The following is a 12,903-nucleotide window of genomic DNA, read 5'->3' as shown; positions in this document are numbered from 1 at the left end:
GCATATAATTGGGAATGCAGTATCTACCCTTACTGAGTTCCTCACCATACTATAAATCTGATATGGTACAGTAGCTGTTCTGTGAGAAGAACCATAAAATGGCCATGTCACTGTGCATGAGTTATTTTTGCCACTTTGCCATAAAATTACATAGGCAACTAATCTAACATTTGTTTTCTGTGCTTGTATTAGATCCCTACAAGAATATATTTTCTGAAAGGAGACACCTGGTATATTGTAAAACTGTTACCCATCACTTTACAGTCATGGGCACCTTCATGCAGTCTTACATTAAGACATAAAGTTTTATTAAAATAAAACACACAGAAATTTATATTGGTGGCTTAAAATCTGACACAAATGAATCTTTAAATGCACAAAGCTTACCAAAAATAAAAACTCAAACTCGCAGAGCTTATCCATGCCATTAAGATTGCATGCACATATCTTCACACATTGGGGGGAATGTATCTGTCTTAATAAGCAACCTTACTGGCATATGATGCACCAGAATTTTCAAGACGTAAGCCTTTTAATAATCTTAGGAAGGTGCATGCACCACAAAATGAAATGTACAACAGCAATTGAGTTGGTTTATGTTTCTGGTGTAATGTGTCAGGCCAAGAAGGACATTCCTGCAGCCCAACCCACCCACATTTTGTAAAAGTGGTTAGAGTAGCAGAAATTGTGAAAGTCACAATTTAAGACAAAATCTACGCCTTTCGTACCTACAAACTTGATACATTCCCTCTATCGTCATAGCCAGATTGTCTTCTTCTTACAGTCAATCCAAGTGCATTTTCTTCTCTATGTAAGCGATGTAGTAACACTTGGTTATACACTTGATGTACAAAAAAAAACATAATTCATCACACCAGGCCACCTTCTTCCATTGCTCTATGGTCCAGTTCTGATGGTCACGTGGCCATTATAGGTGCTTTTAGTCAGAATGGGCAGCTTACTGGTCTGTGGCTAAGTAGCCCCATACTTAGCATGCTGTGTCTTCTTCCACCATATGTGCGACAGTAGCTCTACTGTGGGACTGGACCAGACGGACTAGTCTTCACACATCAATGAGCCTTGAAGCCCCCGTGACTAGTTGTTCTTCCTTGGCACTTAATTGGCCTGTGTATGCAGATCAGGAAGCGGCAATGCTGCTTCCTATTCTGGTCCTAGTCATCATGTCATCACTGAGGGCCTGGTGTCTGCATTATTCGCCAGGTCTTAGCAGACACAGATCAGCTCTGCAGGGATGCTGTACAGCCTTGTACAGCCTCATTGGGGTCTGTATTGCCCCTGTAACTGGGACTAATATGTCAAACCTAGTTACAGGAGAAATAAAAATAAAACAAAAATGTAATGTTTGTGAGGTGTAAAAAAATAAAAATAAAATAAAAAAAAACACCATGTGCCACATCCCAGCTTCTAGCCCCACCCTTGGCGACCTTAAGCCATACATCCCCTGTATCAAAATGAGTTATGGAAAGGGACCATAATTTAAGAAAGTATTTTAGTTGCACATAGTGCTATTAAAGGGGTTGTCTCACTTCAGCAAATAGCATTTATCATGTAGAGAAAGTTAATACAAGGCACTTACTAATGTATTGTTTCTATCCATATTTCCTCCTTTGCTGGCTGGATTCATTTTTCAATCATATTATACACTGCTCGTTTCTGTGGTTATGACCACCCTGCAATCCTCAGTGTGCCACCATATAGTCCACCCTCTGTGTGCCACCATATTGTCCCTTTACACAACATATTACAGGCATATCACACATGCAGGCAGAATCATATGGAGGTACAGAATGGTCCCATACACTTCTATAGGTGCAGCATTAGGACCCTTTCAGGCGAGCGAGTGTCTCGCTATGTGACCCCGGCAGTGCTGGAAGTACAGGCCGGGTGCCTCGCTGTGAGTCCGGAGCGTGACACTCGCTCGTCAGAAAGGGGCCTTAGAGCTCCATACAGTTTGGAGTTACCAATCTGCTATATAACAATATGCACAAATAAGACCCATTGTTTCCTGTTTGGTTGTAGAAGTTACTTGTTAGATTTTTTTAAAAATTTTATTTATTTTGTTGATTATCTTTGCTTTTAGGAGTTAATAGCATTTGGAGTGAGTAATATCCTGTGTGGGTCATTTAAAGGATTTGCTGCAAGCACATCTCTATCAAGGTCATCTGTACAAGAAAGCACCGGTGGCAAAACCCAGGTATTAAACTACCGTATAAAAAGATACTACAATTCTAAAATTCTGAAGTAAGCAATATGTATGCTGTCAATACATAGGGGCAGATTTATGGAAACTGCCTAAAAGAAAAACTGTCTGTTTCCCATAGTGTAAGAAATTATTATATATAAATATATATTAAATATATACTATATACAATACACCCAATTACTGGGTCTGATTCGGGGTTGGATGCAATAAATGAGACACAAGAGTGAACGTGTAAAAAAAGATATATTGTATAATGTGGAAAATTGATACCATAGTTATTATTGATGAGGATATATGGAGTTACAGTGGAACAAAAAGAAATAAATATTACATAGAGAGAGACTTATACACACACAGCAATAATTACAATTACTAGCAATTTCCAGAATACAATATAATACCACTTTAACTCAACATTAAAATTCTTTACAGTTTATAGTTACCACACATGGGCCTCCAATCCTTGTCTCTCCTCTGCCCTCTCCAGTCCTCTTTTCCTCCTAGCCAACTCCTCCAGCTCCTTTCCCCCCAGCTTCCCCTTCTATAACCCAAACATGGATCTTTTATTCCTTGAAAGCTCTCAACCCCCATCCTTGTCAACGCCCCATATCAGTTATCTGAGAGTCTGTGGGCCTGCCCAGAAACTGAATCTTGGCATTTTATGACCCCTTGTCTCTTATTCACACATTTTGGGTGCCTTTTGTTCTCTACCTATCAGCATATGTAAGAGATACAGGATATTCCAGGACCTTTATCTATGAGAATCCAAGTAAGGCCTCATGCACACGACAGTATTTTTTCACGGTCCGCAAAACGGGGTTCCATTGGTCCGTGATCCGTGACCGTTTTTTCGTCCGTGGGTCTTCCTTGATTTTTGGAAGTCCGCCTGGCTGTGCGGAGCCAAACGGATCAGTCCTGACTTACAATGCAAGTCAATGTGGACGGATCCGTTTGACGTTGACACAATATGGTGCAATTGCAAACGGATCCGTTCCCCATTGACTTTCAATGTAAAGTCAGGAGTTAATATACCATAGGATCAGAGTTTTCTCCAATCCGATGGTATATTTTAACTTGAAGGGTCCCCATCACCATGGGAACGCCTCTATGTTAGAACAGTGTTTCCCAACCAGTGTGCCTCTAGCTGTTGCAAAACTACAACTCCCAGCATGCCCGGACAGCCTTTGGCTGTGCGGGCATGCTGGGAGTTGTAATTTTGCAACAGCTGGAGGCACACTGGTTGGGAAACACTGTGTTAGAATATACCATCGGATTTGAGTTAGATCGTGAAACTCAGATCCGACAGTATATTCTAACACAGAGGCGTTCCCATAGTGATGGGGACGCTTCAAGTTAGAATATCCTACGAACTGTGTACATGACTGCCCCCTGCTGCCTGGCAGCACCCGATCTCTTACAGGGGGCTGTGATCCGCACAATTAACCCTTCAGGTGCCGCACCTGAGGGGTTAATTGTGCATATCATAGCCCCCTGTAAGAGATCAGGTGCTGCCAGGCAGGAGGGGGCAGACCCCCCCTCCCTCCCCTATATTACATTCATTGGTGGCCAGTGCGGCCTCCCCTCCCCCCCTAATTAAAATCACGTTCCGAATCCCCCATCATTGGTGGCCAGTGCGGCCTCACCTCTCCCCCCCCCAGTTAAAATCATGTTCCGAATCCTGCGATCCGTCTGTGTGAAAGTTGCCAACGGCCATGGATCATGGACGCGGATGCCAATCTTGTGTGCATCCGTGTTTTTTCACGGACCCATTGAGTTGAATGGGTCCGTGAACCGTTGTCTGTCAAAAAAATAGGACAGGTCATATTTTTTTGACGGACAGGAAACACGGATCACGGTCGCAGATAAACAATGGTGCATTTTCCGTGTTTTCAACAGACCTATTGAAAGTCAATGGGTCTGCAGAAAATCACGGAAAACGGCACAACGGCCACGGATGCACACAACGGTCGTGTGCATGAGGCCTAAGACAAAAGGAGCTAGATACATACTAATGAAGTATACACACGTACAGTCATATACCCGTCTCTGATTCACACAAATGAATCCCTCATAATTAATAAAATATAATGCATATATTATTTCCAAAACCTGTATTTCTTACAATAGCAACCAATTACTGCATAGCTTTAAATTCAAGAGCACTATAAAAATGACAGCTGTACTGTGGTTGGTTGCTATGGGCAAGCATAACAGTTATTTACTGTATTTTAGACATAGTAACATAGTATATAAGGCCAAAAGAAGACATCTGTCCATCCAGTTCGGCCTGTTATCCTGCAAATTGATCCAAAGGAAGGCAAAAAAAAACCTGTGAGGTACAAGCCAATTTTCCCCACTTAAAGAGGACCTTTCACCGATCCTGGCATTGTGAACTAAGTATCATGACATATACAGCGGCGCCCAGGGATCTCGCTGCACTTACTATTATCCCTGGGCGCCACTCTGTTCTCCCGTTATGTCCTCCGGTATGTTCGGGGACTTGGTTATAGTAGGCGGAGACTTAGGGGACTTGGTTATAGTAGGCGGAGTCTGCCCTTGTTCTGCTAGGTGTCTCCTTCTCCTAGGCTGTAGCGCTGGCCAATCGCAGTGCAGAGCTCACAGCCTGGAAGGTTTTTTCTCCCAGGCTGTGAGCTCTGCGATGCGATTGGCCAGAGCTACAGCCTAGAAGAAGGAGACGCCCAGCAGAACAAGGGAAGACTCCGCCTACTATAACCAATTTCCCGAACATACCGGAGGACATAACGGGAGAACGGAGAGGCGCCCAGGGATAATAGTAAGTGCAGTGAGATCCCTGTGCGCCGCTGTATATGTCATGATACTTCACAATGTCAGGATCGGTGAAAGGTCCTCTTTAAGGGGGGGAAAATTCCTTCCTGACTCCAATAAGGCAATCAGATTAACTCCTTGGATCAACGACCCCTCTCTAGTAGCTATAGCCTGAATTATTATTACACTCCAGAAATACATCCAGGCCCCTCTTGAATTCTTTTATTGTACTCACCATCACCACCTCCTCAGGCAGAGAGTTCCATAGTCTCACTGCTCTTACTGTAAAGAATCATTTACTATGTTTGTACAAACCTTCTTTCCTCCAGACGCAGAGGATGTCCCCTCGTCACAGTCCTGGAGATAAATAGATGATGTGAGAGATATTTGTACTGCCCCCTGATATATTTATACATAGTAATTAGATCTCCCCTCAGTCTTCTTTTTTCTAAAGTGAATAACCCTAATTTTGATAATCTTTCAGGGTACTGTAGTTGCCCCATTCCAGTTATTACTTTAGTTTCCCTCCTCTGAACCCTCTCCAGCTCTGCTATGTCTGCCTTGTTCACAGGAGCCCAGAGCTGTACACAGTACTCCATGTGTGGTCTGACTAGCGATTTGTAAAGTGGTAGGACTATGTTCTCATCACGGGCATCTATGCCCCTTTTGATGCAACCCATTATCTTATTGGCCTTGGCAGCAGCTGCCCGACACTGGTTTTTACTGCTTAGTTTGCTGTTTATTAAAATTCCTAGATCCTTTTCAATGTCAGTGTTACCTAGTGTTTTACCATTTAGTATGTATGGGTGATTTGCATTATTCCTTCCCATGTGCATAACTTTACATTTTGTCAGTGTTAAACCTCATCTGCCACTTCTCTGCCCAAGCCTCCAATCTATCCAAATGTATCATAGTCAGTAAATACACTGCTCAGTGCAAGATATACATCTAACTCAAAAAGTGCTGTGAGATATGATGACTGCAGCTAAATAGGGTGCCTAATAGATACCCAAGCTAAATACATCCATAGTGAGAAGAATATAGTAATGAATGTCAATCACACCATTATACAATTAATAAATAACAAAAGGTAAATGCCTCAATGCCATATAATAAAATCTCCTCAGAGACTATCAAGTGATAAGCAAGGGTTCACCAGGCTGAATACACAATAATGAATGTATTAATGAATGTGAGTCACAGCTATATAGGGTGCCTAATAGATACCCAAGCTACATACATCCATAGTGAGAAGAATATAGTAATGAATGTGAATCACACCATTATACAATTAATAAATAACAAGGGTAAATGCATCAATGCCATATAATAAGATCTCCACAGAGACTATCAAGTGATAAGCAAGGGTTCACCAAGCTGAATACATAGATAATACATGGATGGATCACAACACTTAAATGAAAGTACTGACCAACATACTCTCCCCTTGGTTGCTTCTCAGCAACTCCCCCTCTTGGCAGGGAGTAGGACCAGCCCACACCTACCAAGAGGGGAGGAACCGGGTGGCTAAGGCTACTTTCACACTAGCGGCAGAACGGATCCGACAGGCTGTTCACCCTGTCGGATCCGTCCTGCCGCTATTTCGCCGTGCCGCCGAACTGCCGGTCCGTCCCCATTGACTATAATGGGGACGGGGGCGGAGCTCTGTCGCAACTTTAAAAAACTCCTAATAAATGTTTTATAATCTATACCCACAACTGAATAGAAGAATGGATAGATAGATGTTTGATATGTTTTCCAAAGGATCACAATAAAACCCTGACAGATTTCATTAACAATTTTCTTTCTGTCAAAAAGCAACAGATTCCAGATAGAAATGGAAAAATGCCAGTGTGAACAGACAAAGTCTAAGGGTGCCTCCACATGCAGCTAATTTTATTGCAGAAATTTCTGCGACTGAAAACCAGTTCCACACTCCTATTAGGACACGCAAAAATCCATATGTTTTCAGCCAAAAGAATCCCATTCAGAGAGATGGAACTGTGCTGTGGAGAAGTAACCCTGCTGCTGTGGAGAAGTAATAAGTTAAGACACCCTACACACCTCAGGAACCCCTTGGCCAGTCCCATTAAACCTGCAAATCGCCCTGTGAATTGTAGGTGTTATTGATTTAATACAGTCGCCAGTTAGAGATTCGAATGAGAGAGACTTTAGCAAGAAATAGTATAACCAGAGGGCCATTGCTTCTAACATTCCCTAACTCATGCACAAACATCTAGCGAGAATTTGCACTGTGTACAGACCGTTGTTGGATGTACCACAACTATTTTATTTTCAAGTAAAGAAGGACATTTGTTGTGTTTAAGCTGGCCTGGTTTACTAACTTCTACGTCATCACATGCTGGACATCGCACTACTATACTTCCTGCTAGGCACCCATACAACATCCAGGGCTCCCCCAAACGATCATCTGGAGCCCCAACTATAGCGAGTGATCGGAGGGAAATAAGGGTGTGTTCACAGAAAGAAAAGGAGGCGCTAAAAACTAACACTTTAATCGATATGCATTAAAAAAGGGAAGGAACTCATGAATCCCTTGGACAAAACTTATAAGTGGCAAACACATATAATGACACACAGAGGACTACAGTATATGAGTCTTGAGTGTCAAGGGTGATAATTGTGTGTTTAAAACATCACCACCCCCCTGTTATTGCCACAGGTGGCGTGTATTGGCTGAATAATGTTTCTGAGCTGTGAGTCCGGCATGTGTCAAATTTGCACTACACCCCATATACGGGCCCAACAAGCTAGAAAGTAAGAAGCCAAATTACAACAAGAGACCATTTCACTGCAGAGCCCAAATTGACCCCTTGGTTGCTGGGGAAAGTACAGACAGGTGTATGAATGAAGGCACCTGAGGCTCTGTTAATACAGTGAAGTGGACATGCCTCCTTAATGCGGATCCACAAGGGTGCCCCACATACACTGGGGAATTTGTATACACCCTATCTGTGGAATGTACGGATGGAATCCCACACCATCTGCTAAATGAATGATTTTGAACGCAGATAAGGGGACCAATCCTTTGCACTAGCAAGGCATAGCATCATTCAGTAGCAGTGCGTCCTAGCTCGACGTGTTTCTTCTAGTTAGAGTCATCAGGAGCTCAGACTGCCATAAGGGAATGCGGAGTTCACATTTGCATCTTTTTAATAACAAAAACTGATCACAGAGGATCCATCAACAGATTCTATAAATTATTCTATTCTATGGGATTTAGAGGGAATCTGTCACCCCAATTTTGGACTATTTTCTACAGTAATGCATGCGTTGTACTGCAAGATAAGGAGACCAGATCACTATTTTCAAATTTTCCTAGTGCCCCCTGTTCCCCTGCTGTCACTGCTCAAAGCTGCAGTGAAATACACAGTCCGGACGGCTGTGCTGTTCTAACATAATGGAGAGGACTCATGTGTACGCACGGCAGTCCTGACAATGATTTTCAGTGCAGCTCTGAGCACTGACAGCGGGGGAACAGGGGGGCAGTAAGAAAATGAAAAATTAAAAATTGTGATCTGGACTCCATATCTGCAGTACTACTCATGTATTACTGCATGTAATGGTCCAAAATCGGGGTGACAGATTTCCTTTAAATTGCTGATAACGTGCATTTTACGTCTTATTTAAGTCTTATTACTTCTGCTATGATTAAGATTATTGAGGTCAATGGGCAAGTTATTGGAAAATCTTTGTAATCTGATTTCAATCAGATTTCCGACGTTAAGGAAACATCCCAAGTACTGGGAATTTTATTGTGATTCTTTTTTCTCTCACATCCCGCTTCGAAAAATGACTCAATGAGTCACATTCCGGTTGTATACAAAATAATTGCTGGAGGTTATGCCGCATCCCATAAGCAATGATAAAACTTAACTGTCTTTCAGTGACCCACATTTGTAGGTTGCAGTTATTCTACTGTTTTATGCATATTGTAATCTTATTATGTTGTAGGTTGCTGGAATAATATCTGGTTTGCTTGTTTTGATTGTAATATTGGCTGTTGGATACCTCCTAGAACCACTACCAAAGGTACACTCAGTTCTACTGTGATTTAATATAACAAGAAATGCAATGACAACTACGGTATACTTTATGTTGTATTAGGTCAGAATAACTGGCTGCTAAGTAACCTTTATAAGCTGATATGAATTTGTGTATTTTTTAAGGAAATGTATAATCAGAAACTATCATTATTTAAAGGGTTCATATAAAAAAATGAACTTGATATATTGCAGGATTCAAGTAGTCCACTAGAGCATTCACAATAGGCTGACACTTTGGGCCAGATTTACCAATCCTATAGATGGTGTCAACTTGGACAGGCTGTGTAGAATTGCACCAGATATATCACAGGAGCTCAGGCTGGAGCAGGGATAATGTTCACAGAATGGGGTGGCTCTACCAATCCGTAGGATAGAAAAGGTGCTCACTATCTAAGTGTTAACTCCAAAAAACACCAAGAAGTTAATAAAATTGTAAAAAATGAAGATATGGCACTCAATATCTGGAGGACTGCTCAAAGCAAATTACTTTATTACTACTACTAGTACAGTTCTCAAATATTCAATTATTTTTATTTTTTTTAAAATGTCATACAAGATACGTAAGTTGTACAGAAATTAAATAACAAAAGGATAAAACATCACAAATGACGGTAAGGTAAAAATCACTTGAGGTATAAATGTGTATGTCAGACAGCTTATAGGTGCTTTCTGAATTTCTGATTAGTCCACCACAGAAAAATTGGTTATCAGTAGGGATGAGCGAACCCGAACTGTATAGTTCGGGTTCGTACCGAATTTTGGGGTGTCCGTGACACGGACCCGAACATTTTCGTAAAAGTTCGGGTTCGGTGTTCGGCGCTTTCTTGGCGCTTTTTGAAAGGCTGCAAAGCAGCCAATCAACAAGCGTCATACTACTTGCCCCAAGAGGCCATCACAGCCTTGCCTACTATTGGCATGGCTGTGATTGGCCAGTGCAGCATGTGACCCAGCCTCTATATAAGCTTGGGTCACGTAGCGCTGCACGTCACTCTGCTGATACAAGCGTAGGGAGAGGTTGCTGCTGCGACGTTAGGGCGAGATTAGGCAGATTAACTCCTCCAAAAGACTTAATTCAGTGATCGATCTCCAGCTGTGGATCATTGAAGTGCTGATATTGAATTGCTCACTTTTTTTAGGCTGCCCAGAGCGTTTTTATATCACTTTTTTCTGGGGTGATCGGCGGCCATTTTGTGACTTGTGGTGCGCCAGCACAAGCTACCACCAAGTGCATTTAACCAACAATAGTGTGGTTATTTTTTGCTATATCCTACATCAGGTGCAGGCTGAGCCTGTGTCACCCAAGTGCATTTAACCATCAATAGTGTGGTTATTTTTTGCTATATCCTACATCAGGGTCAAGCTTTCATCAAGTGCATTTAACCATCAATAGTGTGGTTATTTTTTGGCCATATACTACATCAGGTGCAGGCTGAGCCTGTGTCACCCAAGTGCATTTAACCATCAATAGTGTGGTTATTTTTTGCTATATCCTACATCAGGGTCAAGCTTTCATCAAGTGCATTTAACCATCAATAGTGTGGTTATTTTTTGGCCATATACTACATTAGGTGCAGGCTGAGCCTGTGTCACCCAAGTGCATTTAACCATCAATAGTGTGGTTATTTTTTGGCCATATACTACATCAGGGGCAAGTTGAGCCTATCACCCAGCGCCTAAAAAATAGGCCTGACATTTCTATTCCTCCAAATCAGTACAGTTTTAGCTGGTCAAGTTATATTTAGTGACCATAAAAGCACAGTTTTTGTTCTGGGTTGAAAAACTATTCCCAAATTTGCCATTCTCAAAATTAGTAGTTTCTGCTATATCAGGCCTACTTTAAATCTATCCCAAAAAGGATATCTTAGATTGAAGGTGCTGATAGTGTCATTCTGAAAAACTTAACACACACGCTACCGTGCAGATACAAGTCTAATTCTGTGATTAAAGGTATATCTGTCACACAGCGCGTAAAAAATAGGCCTCACATTTATATTCAACCAAATCTGTCATTACTTGTGTGCCTGTATTAGTGTAATACGGTACCTAAATAGATAGCCAGACAGTGTTAGGTGTCTGTAAAAAAAAAGGCCTGAATTTTAATTCAATACATTGGCCCGAATAATATTTTTCTTATTGTGGTGAACGGTAACAATGAGGAAAACAACTAGTAAGGGACGCGGACGTGGACATGGTCGTGGTGGTGTTAGTGGACCCTCTGGTGCTGGGAGAGGACGTGGCCGTTCTGCCACAGCCACACGTCCTAGTGTACCAACTACCTCAAGTCCCAGTAGCCGCCAGAATTTACAGGGATATTTGGTGGGGCCCAATGCCGTTCTAAGGATGGTAAGGCCTGAGCAGGTACAGGCATTAGTCAATTGGGTGGCCGACAGTGCATCCAGCACGTTCACATTATCTCCCACCCAGTCTTCTGCAGAAAGCGCACAGATGGCGCATGAAAACCAAGCCCATCAGTCTGTCACATCACCCCCATGCATATCAGGGAAACTGTCTGAGCCTCAAGTTATGCAGCAGTCTCTTATGCTGTTTGAAGACTCTGCTGCCAGGGTTTCCCAAGGGCATCCACCTAGCCCTTCCCCAGGGGTGGAAGAGATAGAATGCACTAACGCACAACCACTTATGTTTCCTGATGATGAGGACATGGCATTACCACCTCAGCACGTCTCTGATGATGACGAAACACAGGTGCCAACTGCTGCGTCTTTCTGCAGTGTACAGACTGAACAGGAGGTCAGGGATCAAGACTGAGTGGAAGACGATGCAGGGGACGATGAGGTCCTAGACCCCACATGGAATGAAGGTCGTGCCACTGACTTTCACAGTTCGGAGGAAGAGGCAGTGGTGAGACCGAGCCAACAGCGTAGCAAAAGACAAAGAGGGAGCAGTGGGCAAAAGCAGAACACCCGCCGCCAAGAGACTCCGCCTGCTACTGACTGCCGCCATCTGGGACCGAGCACCCCAAAGGCAGCTTCAAGGAGTTCCCTGGCATGGCACTTCTTTAAACAATGTGCTGACGACAAGACCTGAGTGGTTTGCACGCTGTGCCATCAGAGCCTGAAGCGAGGCATTAACGTTCTGAACCTTAGCACAACCTGCATGACCAGGCACCTGCATGCAAAGCATGAACTGCAGTGGAGTAAACACCTTAAAAACAAAGAAGTCACTCAGGCTCCCCCTGCTACCTCTTCTGCTGCTGCCGCCTCGGCCTCTTCTGCTGCTGCCGCCGCCTCTTCCTCCGCCTCTGGAGGAACGTTGGCACCTGCCGCCCAGCAAACATGGGATGTACCACCAACACCACCACCTGCGTCACCAAGCATCTCAACCATGTCACACGGCAGCTTTCAGCTCTCCATCTCACAAACATTTGAGAGAAAGCGTAAATTCCCACCTAGCCACCCTCGATCCCTGGCCCTGAATGCCAGCATTTCTAAACTACTGGCCTATGAAATGCTGTCATTTAGGCTGGTGGACACAGCTTCAAACAGCTCATGTCGCTTGCTGTCCCACAGTATGTTGTTCCCAGCCGGCACTACTTCTCCAAGAGAGCCGTGCCTTCCCTGCACAACCAAGTGTCCGATAAAATCAAGTGTGCACTGCGCAACGCCATCTGTGGCAAGGTCCACCTAACCGCAGATACGTGGACCAGTAAGCACGGCCAGGGACGCTATATCTCCCTAACTGCACACTGGGTAAATGTAGTGGCGGCTGGGCCCCAGGCGGAGAGCTGTTTGGCGCACGTCCTTCCGCCGCCAAGGATCGCAGGGCAACATTCTTTGCCTCCTGTCTCCTCCTCCTCCTACTCAGCTT

General features: G+C 43.4%; 1 protein-coding gene across 1 annotated transcript in view; it reads left to right on the top strand.

Moving 5' to 3' along the window:
- Positions 1-12,903, top strand: part of SLC26A3 (solute carrier family 26 member 3) — a 67,473-nt gene that overhangs the window by 17,297 nt on the left and 37,273 nt on the right. Inside the window, exons 9-10 of the mRNA XM_040414010.1 lie at positions 2,102-2,215; positions 8,987-9,064. Of these exons, the coding sequence (XP_040269944.1) occupies positions 2,102-2,215; positions 8,987-9,064 (192 nt within the window). The remainder of the gene's footprint in view (positions 1-2,101; positions 2,216-8,986; positions 9,065-12,903) is intronic.

The sequence above is a fragment of the Bufo bufo genome, chromosome 1 (genome assembly GCF_905171765.1).
Source record: "Bufo bufo chromosome 1, aBufBuf1.1, whole genome shotgun sequence".
Classification (NCBI taxonomy): Eukaryota; Metazoa; Chordata; class Amphibia; order Anura; family Bufonidae; genus Bufo; species Bufo bufo.
Note: the sequence above shows the minus strand (reverse complement) of the source record. Positions and strands in the feature narration are given on the sequence as shown.